Consider the following 18198-nt stretch of genomic DNA (forward strand, 5'->3'; position numbering starts at 1 on the left):
TCTTGTTCCAGGCAACTCAACAGGCTCACCTTCACTTGAAGGAACATGGTGTCACTCGACCTCCATCCAGCAGCCCTCCCTTGCCTCCTTTCTCATATAAACCCTGGGCTGCGGCAAGAGTGGCAATGCACAAAGATCTTCTCTGGCTGGGCTGCCCATGGAGACTCAACATGGAACTGGTCCAGCTTCTAGCTTACAACTTTCTCATTGGAATTAATGGCTTGTGATGCCTATCTTGTCTTTTGCTGCACACCCAAGATCCCAGCTATGTCGTTGGTCAGCTTTGAGTCAGTCCTGAGAACTGTAAGGGAGTCTTGTGAAATGTTAAGATTCCCTGTCTCTAGCAGTGGCAGCTTTATTGATTACATGAAACCACAGGCACTAGACTCTAGCTTTATTTCTGCAGGATCACTGTGGATTCTCAAAGTGTGAGTGGACACAAGGGGTCCTTGCACTTGGGGTTTTGCCAAATAGTCAACCTCAAGCGAATTTTGCTCAGAGGAAAGCTGTATTTACTTGTTAATGATTAAAAGAGGCAATGAAAAGTATGTTAGCTCTCTACAGATACTGCTTCCTTCAGAAGCAGGGCTAGGGGAGAGGCTAGGACATAAACTCTTATCCCTCATGCATTGTTCCAAGAAAAAATAAAAATGGCAGCCATCTCCTCCTTTGGCAGTGAATTTGCATTATATTCAGAAAAGTTCTGTCTGGATAGCAAAATTCTGTCTCCAACTCCTTGGTTGTGAAGGTATTTGTGGTAAGACAAGCTTTCCTGGGACATCCTCCTGAGGGCAAGTGCCAGAGAGGTTGGGCTTACTCAGCCCATCTTCCAGTCACTCCTTTTTTGCCTAAATGCTATACGAGATCACACAAGCTCTACTGAGTCTTACCATTCACTCTAAATTTCTTTGTTTATAACCTTGAAGGAAAGGGAAAAGGAGAATGGATGAGGGGGTGTAGAAAGGTGTAATGTACCTGTCAATTTAGAGTTCTGGTCTAAAAAAAGTTTCAGAGTATTTAAAATGATTTCTAAAGAGAACCCCTTAGAGTTTGAATTGTGCGAAGAGCAGAACTCAAGTTCAACAGTCATGTGTTACAGCAGTGAATCCATGCAAGTTGCCTCCTGCTCTTCATCATTGTAGAGCAGGTGGGTGGAGGTTCAGGGATCAGTGCTGTGGGAGCCCTGCAGAAGAAGAGAGGTGGGAAAGCACGCTGATGGTGGTTCATGCACCATCCAAGCATTGCAGGACAGGTGCCTGAGAAGCAAGAAGCTCCACTTTTTTTCTGAGACAGGCAGTGAGAGAATAGAAATGCAGGCCAAGGGGTCTGGCTATTCCCAGGCCGATGAGGCTGTTCCCCAGACTTCCTGCAGGGTGAGATGTTCTCCATCACATGCTGAGCACATGTGCAACTGACACGCTTTAAGACTCCCTATTACTGAGTCATACATTGCAAGGGTCCACTGAGTTCCTCAAAGCTCCTCCTTCAAGTCATGCATTATTGCGATCACTAGTCAGGTAGTTGGCCATCACTACACACCAAGTGACCAATGACATGGAACAATAATAATAAAATTCCTGTACCCTTCACCAGGACCAAAGGGAGATCATTACTTTCCCATAAAATGTCAAAGGTAAAAAGAAATTGGAAAATACATTCATGCATTCCCCCACTGCTGGTAAAAATGGTCACTTCGATTTCTGCCTGTTGGTGCTGGTTTCTGTAAACACGAAGTCTGGGTTACCCTCCACTGAAGATCCATCCCTCTTGAGTACTGGATGTGAGACCAGGAAGAAAGGAAGTAGGTGAAATCTGTTTCCTAACTGCTGTGGATCTTGTTTTCTGAGCAACTCTGCCTTTCATAAGCCCTGCTAGTAACTGTACACCAAGATAAAGGGGTAAGGGAGTTATAAATGCAATAACTAAGTTCATGCTGAGAACATGAGTGAGTGGGATTCTACTGGCGGAGAGCTCTATGTGCAGCATTCATTGTTGTACCTTGTGCCTCATTTATCAGGCATTTAGAGTTGATGAGTATAGATTGTCGAGATGGTATTATACACTATGTGTCTGATTCATTTTCCAGCTCCCTCCAGGAAGAAAAAGAACTCCTCCACTCTGGGATAATTACTAGAGTTGCTATCTCTCTAAATCTTCTGGGAGTGTCCAGAATCGAACCACTTTTATTGAAAAGTTACATCGATTCAATATATAGTAATACAGGCAAAAATAATTAAGGCTTTGCTAGCTGTGTTAGACCTTAATCCAGATCTCACAAACATTCAATAAAGGCTGTATGAGCAGGGAAATAGATGGCTGACAATTTTGCCTGAGAGGACTGACTGCTATGTTCAAAAGGGGTGGGGGCAGGAGAGTGAAGAGGAGGAGGCAGAAGAGCGAGCGAGATGAAATGGGAAATAGAATTCTGACGATTTGCTTGTAAACTTAGTAAATACCACTTGGCAGAATCCTTCTATGATGTTGGATAACCCCTTTACATACATTACAGATAACATTCAAAAGAATCAAATTCTAGATATGGTTGCTTTGCATGAAAATGTCAAACCATTCAGCAATTTTCTAAGGAAGGCCAAGGCCAGGATACATTTTACGGTTTTGTTGCATTATACCATTTATTTCCCATATTTAGGGAAAATCATGGATATAATTCTGCCCAGAAGACAGGATTATCTGTGTCAATAAGCCTTCAGTTCCTTTCACAGGAGTTTTGTTCCCTCGTCTCTCAATTGAGTCAGACTGCATCCTTCTTAGCTCATCCCTCTTGGAGCATGTAGTCTTCCACCCCCAAGCTCTTCAAATCTCACTGCTGTGCCATTCTTCCCCTTGCAGCCATGACTGGACTTGTCGTGCCCCCGATGTAAAGAAGAGGAACTGCTTTCTTACGGCACAACACGATTTACTCTGATGGACCCACAGAGAGAAAAGCACTATGAGCTCGCTGGGAGAATTAAGCCCCCAAATGAAGATGCTGGGCAGATTTGGGTGTCCAACGAGCTGGCGTCTTGGTCTCACATTTCTCCTATAGTGCTGATGGCAGCTACACAAACTGATCCTCTTGGGGGACATGGACAAAAGATGTCATTGGCATGGTCAGTGCTAAGAGCAGAAATGCAATTCTTTGTTATGAACATTATGAAAACCACCTTCCTATGTTTGTAAAATATTTAAGAAAAAAATTGGCAAACAATTCATGCTTAATATTTTGGATACTATTTGTTTTTCTTTGTAGGAAAAAAAAAGTTGAAAATTTCTATTTTCTATGAAGCCTTTCAGATACCAATTTAGTTTATGCAGAAAAAAAATTGAACAAAACAGGGTACCAGCATGGAAGACTTTCTTAAAAACGAAACCTGAATTGAATGATGAAATGTTGTATGTGTGTTTGCTTATAGTTTGATCTCTTAAAAAAAAAAGAAACAAAAAAGGGAAAAAATTTTAAAATGTTTTACAATTATTTAAATAAATAAATGTGTAACTTATTGTAAGTAGAAGTAGCAATTAAGATCCTTTTTTCGGAGGAGAGCGAAATCTCTTCCTGATGTAAAATGAAAATGATGCAAACCTGTAGTAACAAGTTTAAAGGTGTGTGATTATTACTGCAGTTACTAACTAGTCTCTTCTCCCCTATCCTGCAGCCCCTCTTTTTCCATCATTTTATTGGCCTATGGGCAAGAACATGTAACTTAGCTAGATTACAAAAGAACAACCCAGGTCAGACACACTCAAGTACACATGTGTACACAAATACTCAGATTCATCAATTCATTCCCAGCTCTGTTTGCTTTCTCAATAGTCTACATATCCCTTTTGATATCCTCTTTGTGAATTTTTTTAAATTTATATTAGCTTTCCACTTTCTTCTCTGAGCAATGCAGAGAATTCCCTCATTTAGTGTATCTCTGGCTTTAAGCATCCCAAGGACAGGTGTGGCTCACCTCCAGAAAAGCCAAAGCCACGTAAGTTTCTTGGCTAAGCTGCCCCTTTGGAATTCTTTCTTTGCTAGAGCCACACACGTCCTTGGCTTTGCTTACTCCATTCAGCAAGGAGGCAAAAACCCCACAGAACTTTCAAAACTGGTCTTACAGAACAGACTCTGGGCATGGGGATGTGGTAGTAGTTTTTCTTTTGACTCTAGTGAATCAGTCTAGGAATATCCAACTCCTTTCCTATGTTTGTATGTTTCTTTCACAGAATCAAGCTCTCTTGGAAACACACACACACACACACACCCTACTTCACAATGTTTCCAGGTAAAAACAGGATGGGGTAGGGTGTGGAAACGCAATGTTCGCAATGTTAGAAAGGCCTAAGTCCTCCTTGTGTCTAGAGAAGAGATTCAGATTCCTGGGAGTTTCAGTCCCTAGATCCAGCAGGATTCTAAGCCAAGCAGGAACCCAGGCCTCTAACATGCCCACCTTGCCCAACTCCTAGGGCAGGAAACCTTGCAGTAGAGTACAGCAATTGATTCTGGAAGGCCTCTGTGAGCCTAGACACTTGTCCACACTTAGGTAGCATGTCAACAAGGATGTCATTGTCCCCCTGGGTAGGGAACCTCCTTGATGATTTCGGGCGCACAGTAGAGTCTGCACACAGGCTACCATTTGTGATTCTAATATTAGATTGATGCAGTTCTCACAGAGAAAGAGCTTGAGTGCATCTGAGCCAGTTTCAGATACCTACGTCCCTCCTCTGCCCCAGGCAGTCATGCCCACACCTAACCAGCCCTCTCCTCTCTTACTTGCCTTTAGTCCATTCCAGAATTACCCAGTGTGACTCACCTATTTCTATGCACATGAAAATCCAAGGTTTTAGAAACCTGGCATGCTTGTAACTATTGCTGACACTCCCTCATAGTCAGGGCCTAAAGAGCCAAAATACATGGAAGCATACAAGAATAAGTTCCCCAGTGAAAAATTTGGTAGAAGGGGAAGATTGTGTGGAACACAAACACTGCCATCCAAAAATGAAGGCAGGACAAAATTAAGCATGTTTAGACCTGGATTTGAGCCAATCCAACATAAGGAAATGTTTTTTTAAGTAGCATTGCTTTTAGAACCTGTGAAATTTTGCTCTTGCATGAAGATGAGTGCAGTACTGTCTTCAAAATGATTGTAGAATTTCTTGGTAGCTTTACACCGAAAAAATGTGTAACTAAATATCAGACCTCCTTGACCATTCAGCTAGAACCTTGGCAGCAGATCTATTTAACTGTACAAATGTGTGTAAGGACTCTTCTTAGTGTACTAATAAATTAAAAATGAACCAACTCTGTCCTCTTTAGTCATTGCTGTTGAATCATTCTGGTCCCAGATTATTTTCGTGCCACTTGGAATATGAGTATTTCTATAGGTAACTAACTACACATTCTATCCTATCTAAGAGGAGCTGTGTAAGATTTTTTCACTTAAAGGGACAATTTACTTCACTATTTATCTCATGTCTTTTGTTATAGCATTGTAGTTCTTCCCAGTTTTTCTTTGCACATTTCAATATGCATGGTTTAAAAACCATTATCTTCTCTACCTTTTGTACAGTAAGGTTTCATTTTCAAACTGTATAGTTTCATTTATTGTTTTGCTTTGTCAGTTATATACAGTATAAAGTTGCTATGCACAGAGCTTTTTGTAAAGATAGCTTTTTTGTTTACTGTTTTTAATGGTCTTACTTATGGAAGAATATCTTGTTTGTAAAATGAATATGTCTACTTCAGTTTTAAATTATCCTAACAAAAAATAAAATTTTTGTACTGTAAAAACTATTGGATTCTTGCACTTTTTTCAGTGGAAAAAAATTTGGATTTTTTTTTTCTAATGCTCATGTCTATCATTTAGTAACAAGCTTATTCACAGTTATGGGAATAGAGTATACAGGAATAAATATGACTCGAGACACAATTATTAAAAGTTAATTGTTCTGGCATCATTGGACCCAGCAACTCCACTTGTAGTTTATATCTTATATCCAAGAGAAATAAAAACATCCTAATACAAAACTGTCAACAGACATTCATAGTATTATTTATAATAGCCAAAATGCAGAAGTAGCATTTTGTCTCATAACTTGTCCTTCTTGGGCTCTGCTTGAGGAAATCTTTAGTGTGAGTTTACATGGAACTGGTCTTGAGGTACTTGCTTGAAGGAGAGAGTATGAGTTTAGGTCATTTTTTTGGTAAGTATCTATACATCTATTTGGTCAAATTCCTACCTCCAAACAAAACCCTCAAAAATCAAGGGTTGGCATGGCTGCACAGAGTTAAGCTGCTGTTCGTGATGCTAGTATCCTGTATCGCAAGGTCTCTTTCAGTCCTGATGTTTCACTTGCAATCCAGCTTGCAATACAACCTGATGTGCCTGTGGAAGTAAGATGGCTTGAGGGATTGGGCCCTATTACCTGTGAGTGAGACCTGGATGGAGTTCCAGGTATATAACTTCGGCTTGATCCAACCTCAGCCACTGTGGCCATTTGGGTAGTGAAGCAGTATATAGAACTGTTCCTTTGTCAGTCTTCCAAATAAATAAAATCTAAGTTAAACTTTAAAATCAAAGGATCCCATGTACTATGTGGAATGTTGACTATATAAAACTCCTGAGTTTACTTTGATTTGAGATGAAACTGCTTATTAAACAAATGCTGAAAGTTGATCTTAGTGCAATTCTCAAATGCCCACAAAAGCTGGGCCTGGGCCAATCTCAAGCTAGAAGCCAGTAACTCAATCTGGGTCTCCCACAATGGTGTCAGGAAGCTGCCTAAACTGCCTTCTCCAGATGAGATGAGATGCTGTTTCTAAACACAAACTATAAAAGGCACTAGAACTTTCCTTCATGAAGACTAGATCCTCTCCCTCTTTGTCCCTGCACATATGCAGCCGTGTTGTCTTCAGGCCTCTGGTCAAGTACCATTTGTTGATTGCCTCTGAGGATGCAGATTGCCTTACTTATTCCCTGAAACTAAAATCTGCATCCTTGCCCTGATAAAACAATCTGTTGTCTTGGTTTTCTGCCTCCATTTTTAGACTTACAGGGCAAAGGACCAGGGACCACGGTCATCTCAACACCAAATACTTCACATCGGGTCAACAAAGCCTCGTTAGAGTGGATGTGCATACTCTAGGCATGTGGGAAAGGCAGCTGTTCTTTCTCAAATGATAGAAAATGTAGAACTACAATCAGAACATAGAGAATCACTATCTAGAGACTATCTTGCCAGTTAATTGATTAAAAATATAAAGCGTGTTTATAATGTAACATGCATGGCTATCTGACAAAAAAAGGAAACTGAAAATGGGAGGAAGGGAAGCAGTGATCTCTGGCTGGTTGCCTGTAACCCAAACTAGTCTATAGTTTACCTCATCTTTTTGTGTGCCTGTCCAAAGGAGCCTTTGTTTCTTTATGCACCTTCCAAGGCTCTACCATAAACAGCTATTGCTCTATGCCTTTTCCTCCTGGGCTATAATGTTTTTTTCTCAATGCATAGATTCAATTCTGGTTTTGTTCCTGAAACTTTTACCTCTAAAGGTAAAACACATTCTCTGTTCCTTCATTCTATTCTCTTGCATATGTTGTATGTCTAGTCTGTCATTCATATTGATCACATTCCCTATACCTGCGTTGAACTCTTAGTACACATGTATACTTGCTTTCCTCAATCTTGACCTACCTTGTTTGTTATGTGGTTTTATTTTCTCAGATTTTACATTTTTTTCTTTTTCTATTTTCATAAACTGTGCCAGCTTATATACCACCATTTTCTATATGTTAATTATTAAATAATTGTACTTCATTTTGAGCTACTGATATATAGAAAATTTTTTAATTGTGGTTATGAACTTGAAGAACATTGCCATCATCTCCATGAATTTCTTTCTTAATGTGCTTCATTCTAGGAACTAACCATTCCTAGAAACTTAAGAGGAGAACACTTAAGGTTATGGACCAAGGTCATTTTTACTTCCAAGTGTGTATGCAAATGTGTATGTGTGCGTCTAGAAGAGGATAGAAACTCTTGCTCATTTCCTCTTGAGCAAAATAAGCCAGCATTTGTGCAACTGCTCACATGCAGACTGCCTTTTCCACCAACTCAGTGGAGAAAGGCAGCCACATGTGACCTGCCTGGTCTGGGTAAATCTTTACTCAGTTCAGCCTACTGTTTACAACTCTGCCAAATTGGGCCCAGAAGCATGTCCACACTCACACTGCATGACATTCCAATAGTGTGAGATGAGAACCTGGGGGTTTGGGCCCCAGGATAATTTCATTCTGTCCTCTCAGCTTTTTCTGCCAAACATCCTTTCTCATTTTTAATACATTGTTCTTTAATTTTTCTGTAATTATTATATTATATTATATTATATTATATTATATTATATTATATTATATTATATTATATTATATTATAATTTAGGGTAAGCTGCTTTTTGTCTCCACAAATGATCAAACTCCTCTTTTATTTTCCTTTTTTTTTATCACTTGACAGTTATTGTAACAGATGTCTTATATTCTTAGACTTGGTCTAAGAAGGCAAATAGTTGCTTTGAGGAGTTAAGTGCCCTTCTTTCTGCTACTTACAGTAGCACACTGCCTGAATGGCAGGTTTGCAAAGAGAAGGATTTAGAACAGATGGGATTGTTCTATTCTGAGCGCTTGTAGGAACAACAGAAACTTTAGACCCAGTGCCCCCAGAAGTTGCCTGTGAACCACCTCCAAATAATTCCCGCCTGCCTGTACAGGCCCTCAGACCCAGACCTTAAACATCAGCTTATTATGCACCAAAATATTTCAAACATACATAAAGTGCACATTTATAAGACAACTTCTAAAACTAAAAATCTATAGTAATAATTCACAAAAACATTCCACCTAGCACTTTGCCAGAGCCCTGCGTGTACCTGTTAGCTTCCGGGTAGGCTCATTTATGTATTTCTTTACAAAATAACCTCTAACTTGGTAAGTTATTATAGACCTATGGCTGATCTCTTTTTTCTTCACCTTTTAAAAAATGCTTTAAAACCAGTAGATTCCACGCAATTCATGCTATAAATTTAGAAACACAGGGGCTTCTCCATCCCCTCCCTTTCCCTAGCGCCTTCCCTTCCCCTCACCCCAGCCTTATTTTTTTTCCAAATTACTACAATGGCATATTTTCCTTTCACTTCAAAATTACAAGCCTAACAATCCAGTAGATAAGGATATCATGACACAGCAAGTAGAGGGGGAAAAATGGAAAAATCCTATTATTACGCAGCACTATAGACACAGGTGTAAACAGCAATTAAATCCCAGGATCTTAATCTTGCTTACAGAAATTACATTTTTGCTTCTTTTTTGTGCTCTGTGTATTAGTTGTCACAGATCAGAGAAAACATGATTCCATTTCTGGGAATATATCCAAAAGCAATGAAATCTGCATACGTGAGAGTAACTTGTATCCCCATGTTTATAGCAGCACTATTGACAACAGCTAGCATATGGACTCAGCCTTTATGCCCAACAACTGATGACTGGATTAAGAAGCTGTGGCACATATCCAATATGGAATACTATTTAACCATAAAAAGGAACGAAATCTTACCTTTTGCAGCTAACTGAATCCACTTGAAAACCATTATGCTAAGTGAAATAAGCCATTTCCAAAAAGACAAATGCTTATTTTCTTTTGAGCATTGTGAGGAGAAATTGGTGGAGGAATTCTTAGAATAATATTTTAGCTTGGATGCCTGTCTACTTCGTGCCTTGTGCCATGGTGACTCAAGAATAAAGGGGAGGGCCCGGCGTGGTGGTGTGATGGTTAAGGTCCTTGCCTTGCATGCCCCGGGATCCCATATGGGCGCCGGTTCTAATCCTGGCAGCCCCACTTCCCATCCAGCTCCCTGCCTGTGGCCTGGGAAAGCAGTCGAGGACGGCCCAAAGCTTTGGGACCCTACACCCGCGTGGGAGACCCGGAAGAGGCTCCTGGCTTTGGATCAGCATAGCATCGACTGTTGCGCTCCCTTGGGGAGCGAATCATCGGACGGAAGATCTTCCTCTCTGTCTCTCCTCTCTGTATATCTGCCTTTCCAATTAAAAAAAAAAAAAGAATAAAGGGGAGCCACCTAGTGTCACAGTACTATGTTCCGGCTTACCTTTGAACTTGTGGCTTGTCCCTGATTGCAAGTTCTGCGGCCAGCTCTAACGGCTCCATTCTTCACATTCCTCACTGGATCCTGCAGAATACAAATAGCAGGATACAGGTCATTCTCAAAAACAACCAATGGTTGTGATTATTCACCTGGAATTTACTAGAATAACACACAAAAAGGAACATGTTGACTGACTCTAGAAAAGTTGCTGACATGGCACACAAATGTCACATCACCCAATAGCACTGAAGCTGATACTACATCAAACAATGAAACTTTAGTTTTCATAAATTCTATGAACAGAAGAAAGTATGATAAAATGGAAGCAGCTAGGAATCAGAGATCTGGATTTATATCAAGTCCTGTAATCTGTACTTAAGTAATCTTGAATAAACTGCTGTGGCTTTTGTTGGTCTTCTCAAATGCGAAGCAAAATCAAGAACTCCACATATGTATGTATGTAAATACTTCAAAATGCTCACGCAAAATTAATTTAAGAGATAAGTTTATTTTTGTGCAAAATTTTTGAAATGTGCATGTACCTTTTGCATCATGTACCTTTCCCATGAACTTCTGAGGCACGTGTATGTGTGAGTGTGTATGTACTGCATTCGGTATTAGATTTAAAAATATGTCCCTTAGAGAATACAAGTTCAGTGAAAGTTCATGGTTTTGGTAATTGACTTCACTGTTCTATTCTCGGTGCCAGGAGTCATACCTGGCAAGAGCCTGCACACAGCAATTAACACCTGGACAGATACGTAAAGTTCTTAAATGAGACACAAACTCGGTTCATTCAACAACACCTCAGTATGGACTGTTGGAGTCCCACTCACTCCAGCTGGGATCTTAGCTTTCCGATTTACTAATACAAGAATGAAACAAGCACTGGGACCTAAGTTCCTTAGATCATTTGGAAGAGCAGAACTTCAGCATCTCATCCCATCACAGGGTCAGTTAACACCTTCCTCTTAACGGCCCCTACTGTATATTCAACAGTACAAGGAAGAGTTCAATCCACTTGGTTTACAGACGAGAGAATAAATAGCAATAGGATCCTTATTTGACCCCAGAAAATCCAAGGAAATAATTCTAGGCATTCAACGTGCTTGGAAATCAGTGGTCACACCTAGGAAATGCCACAGCCCCAGTTCTTCATATGTGAGCAAAAGTCGAAAATGTATCTTAACCACCAATCTATGTTTTCTTCCATTGAAAGTAAGCTTTTTAAAAATCATAGGCTATAACATCTGGCGCAATGGTTAGGATTCTGGAGGACAAAGTTTGTATTGTTTTCAGTTCCACATTTCCCAAGAGTGAACCCGTGAAAAATTGCTTTTAAAACAGGAATGAGACCAAAATGATTTTTAATACCCAATCAAAATATTTACCTCTTCTGAACTGAAAGTAGAAATAGTCACACAGAACTCTAAGTGCTTCAAAGAATAAGACTATGTAAGTTTGAAATATTATGGCCATTAAATATTAATAAGGCTTGTTGTTGACAATAATGATGATAATGACTGGTACATTGGAAATACTAAAATTCCATTCTTCACACTCTGAAACAGCACAATGAATGAGCATTGGCCCCACAGGCCTGACTTTAAATGCCACCTCCCCCTAAAACCATGATTATCAGAAAATCATCTTATGAGCTACAACTTTTCTATTTGGAAAATAGAAAATAGAAATTGGACATAAAGATAACTTCATGTCAATATTCTCCGACCAAGCATTAGGAGGTATAAATAAAATAACGAATGTCAAAATGGCAGATCTGCAAGAAGGTAGCTCTACATATTTTTGTTAGTTTCCCCTTAATGTTGGATAAAAACTAACTTGTGCTTCTCTGGGAAGCACCACCACTCTCTCCTTACAGCTCCTCCAGTGTTGAAAAGAGGATGATTCATCCATCCATGTCAGTGAAACACACAGGAAATGAAAGCGCCCAGTGAATCAGCATCATTTACATCACAATATTCGAGCTGCCTGCTCCTTCAAGGGCATCCACGTGCAAGTGGATCCTAATAGACGTGTTCCTGACATCCAGTAATCAATGCGGGAGTCTCCAGAAAAGACACGTGTCTGCCTGCCAGGCGTGCAACAGGCAAAGCATCCGGTGAGGCAGTATCATAGATAAAACTCTAGCAGTCATGACAAGGAGAAGTCAGGAAAGGCAATTCAAAGCAGGGGTGACGAACATGCCAGAAAGTAAAGGCACTAGACAGTATTTACCTCTACTCCTAAATAAAACCAGGACTCCCAATGAAACTTTATGTATGTATACACACACACACACACACACACACACACACACACACTCCTTCACATTACACTGATAGGCTTCCTACCTTTCCCTGAATTTACTGTGTCATGATAACTTAAATACCAGAAATTTAAATTTGCAACTTGTACTAAGGGAATATACTTGTGTGATAATATGGGAACAAATAGTGGGAGGGGAGAGATTGGGGAGAGATAAAGGAAAGGCGGAGGGAAGAATCCCTATATCTACAAAACTGCATTGTGGAAAATAATAAGTTAAATGAAAGTTGATTGAAAGACCAGCTGTCATGGCAGGTTAAGCTGCTGACTATATTGTCAGCATCCCATATCAGAGTGCCAGTATTGGAGTCCTGGGTGCTCTGCTTCTGATCCAGCCCCTTGTTAACGTGCCTTTTTAGAGATGGCCCCAATGCTTGGGACCCTGCCACCTACCTGGGAAGCTCAGCTGGAGCTCTAGGCTCCAGGTTTCAGCCTGGCCCAGCTCTGGCCATTGTGGCCTTTTGGGGGGTGGAAGCAGATGGAAGACCTCCTCCCACTCCTCTCTTTTGTCTCATCACTCTGCCTTTCAAATAAATATTTGTAAAATACAGTTTTACTTATCTAATTGAAACAATAGATAGCCAATGTTTCCTGGAGCAACAACTTGTATCAACAAGGATCTCTGACCTACTTTTGTGACACACTGTCTGCTTGCCCTGGTAAATCTTGTAGTACAGGAATGGGGGACAACAATCAATGTCACATAGACGGAAGAAATGCTTCTCAACTATTCTTCTCAGATCCCTGGACGAGGGCTGCGATACTGCATCGTGGGAGTGGGAAGCTACGGGTCTCCATTACTGACTTGCACTGTTTAATTCTCCTCGGCTCCTGGTCGCATGGAAATATTGAACTTTCCCATGTTGTTTCAGGAAAACATCATCATCCATCACTGTATGTTAACATTGATTTTTGTGCCTTTATTTTTACTCTGTGAATTATCTTTATATAAAATAAGCATATATAATTTAATATTACATATTAGCTTTAATGCATAGTCTTTTTTTTAAAATTGCAAAGTCAGATATATATAGAGAGGAGGAGAGACAGACAGGGAGATCTTCTGTCCAATGATTCACTCCCAAAGTGACTGTAACGACTGATCTGAAGTCAGGAGCCAGAAGCCTCTTCTGGGTCTCCCACATGGATGCAGGATCCCAAGGCTATGGGCTGTCCTCGACTGCTTTCCTAGGCCACAAGTAGGGAGCTAGATGGAAAGTGGGGCTAATGGGATCATTGGCACCTATATGGGATCCTGGCGCGTTCAAGGCAAGGACTTTAGCTGCTAGACCACTGCTCCAGGCCCTCTAATGCATATTCTAATGCAATAATAGTATACTTTATTTTAAAGACACTGTAGCCTTTCAAGGATGCCTTTATAAATTATATGTAATTTGTAGATAATTATATAATTTATTTAAATAACATTCATTTGTATATGTTTATATAATATAAGCATATTTAAATATATATAATTTACAGATTATAAATTACAGATAATCTATAAATTATTAATCTATAATTTATAATCTATAAATCTGCAAAATCTTGAATATGAAAGACTCAGCTTAATGCTAATTCCTATGTTCTATAATTTTGCAGCAATAAAAGAAATCTCTAAATCTGAATGAATGAGGTTCCATATACACACACCCATGCTTATTGGGTAACTATCCCTACACATTATTTTTTTCTTGGTGTTGTTTGCCTTTCCTTGGTCCTATGAAATATAAAAATGTATTTCGAATTGCCAGCAGAACCACCTTGTAACTGCACTGCATTGTCCCAGTAAGATGACTCACTTTATACACAATTTGTTAGAATACAGCCATGTTTGATGCCATCCAGGGGAATTGGTTACTGGGGCTAATACTGAGGTGTAGTCGGTGAAGCTATTAGTTGTAATGCTGATATCCTATATCAAAGTGCTAGTTAAGTCCCATCGGTCCACTCCTTACACGTGTGGGGAGGAGTGGGAGATAACTCGCACACTTGGCCTACCCTCCCGTATGGGAGACCCTGACAGAGCTCCTTGGCTGACCCAGAGCAGCCCCTACCGTTGCAGCCATTTGGAATAAACCACGTGGCTGCCACTCTTCGTTATGCATCACTCTGCCTTTTAAACAAATGAATATCTAAAAGAATCAGTTACTACATTAACCTCATATTTTGTAAACCAACAATCAGAACTTGTGACCTCACAAATACACCTGAAATTGGGCTTGTTCCAGAAAATTCATTTTGTAAGGTTACACAAATCACCTAGTAATTAGATCTCTGATGTCTTTTCTTCCTTGTTTTTTGAGAATTGACAGCAATTCTTGTGGCTTTTGTCTTCCTAGTTCCTATATTTTATGTGTGTGTGTAATCTCAGGAATCGACCATTTGCCTGAATTTCCTGAGTTTACAAGATGGGGATACAGAAATCAAGCAACTTTTTTTGGGAAACCTACGTGAGTTCACAGAAAAACCAGAGAAACTTCTCTGTATAGAATCATCCTCTTAGAAAAGTGGCTTTTGTGATGGGAGGAAAGCTGTCTAGAGCCATAGAAGGGGCTTCAGGATTAAATGAGGCTTTTGTTTCATGCTGAATCATATTTTACTAGCCCAACATACTAAGTTTGCAAGCCCATGCTCATTTGTATGTATCATTTCCACATTTATTGATAATTGCTTTCCTTCCTAATCACCTGATTGCTTTTTGAGAAAGCAGGAATGTCAGAGTAGAAGAGATGAAATGAAGAGAGAATGTGGTATACATTTGATCTTCAAACAAATAACCAAAGAGTTTCCGCATTGCAATCCATGTGGCCTGGAAGCGGAAACCCCACAGAAGAAATGCTCACTGCAGTGAATTCTCTGAGGCCTGAGGCACAGGAAGGAGAAGTCAAGGCTGTTTCTCTGTGAGGACATGGGAGACATGACTGATGGCCTCAACTCCCAGGAAATGACAGCAGAACATGGAGCTTCACCTTGACATTCATCAGAGTGGCAGAGGAGAAGGAGTCTATGGCAGAAGCAGCAGCTGGTGGAGGAGGGAAGGAGCAAAGGTGATGCAGAGCCTTAGGCAAAATGCTCCAGGTTCCTACTAGAAGCACTGGACTGCCTCCTGCATAACAGACAATTGTGCTGGCAAGAGAAAGACAAGAGGGGTATGTCTGGGAAGGATGCTTTCTCCAACATGTTCTAACCTAGTTTTATAAAATTCAAAGAAGAAGTCTGGTGCGCTGACCAACAGGCTTACTTCCACCTGCAATTGCCAATATCCTATATGAGCACTGGTTCATGTCCCAGCCATTCTACTTCCCATCTAGCTCCCTAATTATGTCCTCAAAAGGCAGGGGGAGGATGGCCCAAGTCCTTGGGCCCCTTTACCCACTTGGGAGACCCCAAAGAAGCTCTTGGCTCCTGGCTTTGGATCAGCCCAGCTTTGGCCCTTGTGGACATTTGAGGAGTTAACCAGCGGATTAAAGATCTTTGTGTGTCTCCACCTAACTGCAAATCTCCCTTTCCAACAAAAATAAATCTTTAAAAATTATGTCTAAAAGCCAAAGATGTGCAACAACAGCAACAAAGTAAATGCCTTTACTGAATGCTAGTGCCTGGGTAGAAAGCCAGGTGAGCCAGGCTCCATGGATTCGGAGATATTCCTTCACCCTGGTAAGGTCTAGCCATGTCCCTACAGTGCTGTGTCAGGCTGTAAGCACACAGTGCAGCCGATGGCTAAGGTGGGCAGGGCACAGGGCTTAGAATCTCAGCTCACCTATTGATTGGTTGTGTAACTACTTGTCCTCTTTGTCTTGCAAAATAGGCCAATTCTTGCTAACCTCAGGAAGCTGTGGTAAGGATGAGATGACTTCTATGAACATATGTAGAGAACTCAGTCCACAGCGGAGTCCAAGATTCTAGAATGTGAATCAAGGCGCTAGACCTTGTTTGGGGCTGTCTGGTTTTCAATTCTAATCAACTGATATATAATAATAGATAATCAGTAGGCAATATTGGGTAGGCTTTGTGGTAGGGTTTGAATATGATTTGCCCCCTCCAACTCATATAGAAGCTTAATATCTAAAGTGTTAGAGCAATGGCATGAAGAGAGTGGAAATGTGTTCAAACTCTGCTGTTATAGGTGAGTCCTTTGGAAAGTGATTCTATTCAATTAGGTCATTACTTTAGACTGAATCCTCATGGCAATGCACAAACACTTGACATTCACCGTAATTGTGTGAGCCAGTTCCTCAAGATGAACCATCTCTGTCCATCTGTAATTGCCTCATTCTCTTTCCTATCTTTAAACACACACTATCCATTTTATTTTTCTTGTATATATATATATGCACGCACACACACATACACTTAACACATGTGATTTTTACCTTATGTAAGTTGTACCTGAGCAATTTCTTGAAATTTAATATATATGGTAGGTTTCCATTTATATTAAATTCCAGACACTTGCAACTAATCTGTAGTGACAGAAAGCAAATCAGTTGTATCTGGGGCAAGATTACAAATAGACATGGGTAAACTTGAGGGTGATGGATCTACTCACTACTGCAGGATGACACAAGCTTCATAGGTATTTACAAATGACACAACTTACCAAAGCACTGACTTTTCAGTATGTGTAGCTTACTGTATGTCAATTATACCTTAATAACTTAAGGGGGTGGGGCACTGCAATGGCTTAATTGGCTAACCCTTCTCTTACGAGTGCCAGGATCTATATGGGCACCCATTGGTGACTCGGCTGCTCCACTTCCAATCCAGACAGGGCCAGTGTTTCCTGTCTGGTCCCCTTTCATCTCACTCCCCACTTGGTGTCTGAGGCTGTAAAAATAAGAGGGATGAAAAAGAACACCCTGTCCCTGGCAGGACCAGGCCCTACCTCAAGGACTCTGAGGGCATCCTATTCCTCCCGAAAGTCAGACAAAGATGCCAGCAAGGAGCTGTCCCACAGACACACAGTGAGTCCAGCCGTTCATGGAGACAAGAGGGAATCGGAGTAGGTCCAGAATTCTAAAATCAGAAAGGATGTCAATAGACACCGGATGATAGTGACACCAGAGAATCAGTTTCCATCTTGGAACCAAGGCTTTGTCCCAGAGCAATGGAAGGTAGAGCATCTAACTTCTCACTGCAAGAATCAGTAGAACCGACCAGAAGACATAGCTTCCAGAACCAACTCTATGGCCAAGGAAACAGAACCATTTTCCTCTCTGCACAAGAGATATAACAGCATTTGGCCCCCATGGGGGATCCACCAAAGTTCTGCTCAGACAGTGCACCTTAGGCGACTACATTGTCATGTAGTACAACCCAGGCAACTGCATTAGAAACACACATAGGTATGGCTCCAGATCGGCAGGGAGGCCAGAAAAGATCCAACAGCACAATAACCCAGCAAAGGAAAGTTGATGAGGAAGAACCTAGAGACCATCCTCTCTGTATACTTGCTAAGAGTTGTGGCAAAGAGGAAATAGAATTTGATGTCAGAAGTCACCCTACCATAGTGATGGCCATTGGTGCATGCTCAATGATGTGGCTTCATCCATTCTTTGGAACCCTTGTCCACATGATGTCCAGGAGCTTAAAGCCAGTGGGGATGTTTTGCAGATAAAACACAATTATTTTAGATAGGATTCTGGTGCCCTGAGCAAGCCAACAAGGGAGGCTGAGCAAGCTACCTGGGTTCCCTGGTGGTCTCTGGGCAGGTCAGTGACAAGATTCCTCTG

The 18198-nt window shown here is 40.8% G+C and overlaps 1 protein-coding gene across 10 annotated transcripts in view; it reads left to right on the forward strand.

Moving 5' to 3' along the window:
- Positions 1–2927, forward strand: part of EBF2 (EBF transcription factor 2) — a 185674-nt gene extending 182747 nt beyond the window's left edge. For all 10 annotated transcript variants that reach the window (XM_040965856.1, XM_040965853.1, XM_040965852.1 and 7 more), the window contains one exon: positions 2851–2927. In XM_040965856.1, the coding sequence (XP_040821790.1) occupies positions 2851–2882 (32 nt within the window). In that variant the 3' untranslated portion in view covers positions 2883–2927. The remainder of the gene's footprint in view (positions 1–2850) is intronic.
- The last annotated feature ends 15271 nt before the right edge of the window (positions 2928–18198 follow it).

The sequence above is a fragment of the Ochotona curzoniae genome, unplaced genomic scaffold, assembly GCF_017591425.1.
Source record: "Ochotona curzoniae isolate NIBS_2020 unplaced genomic scaffold, NIBS_Ocur_1.0 scaffold_4505, whole genome shotgun sequence".
In the NCBI taxonomy this organism is placed as follows: domain Eukaryota; kingdom Metazoa; phylum Chordata; class Mammalia; order Lagomorpha; family Ochotonidae; genus Ochotona; species Ochotona curzoniae.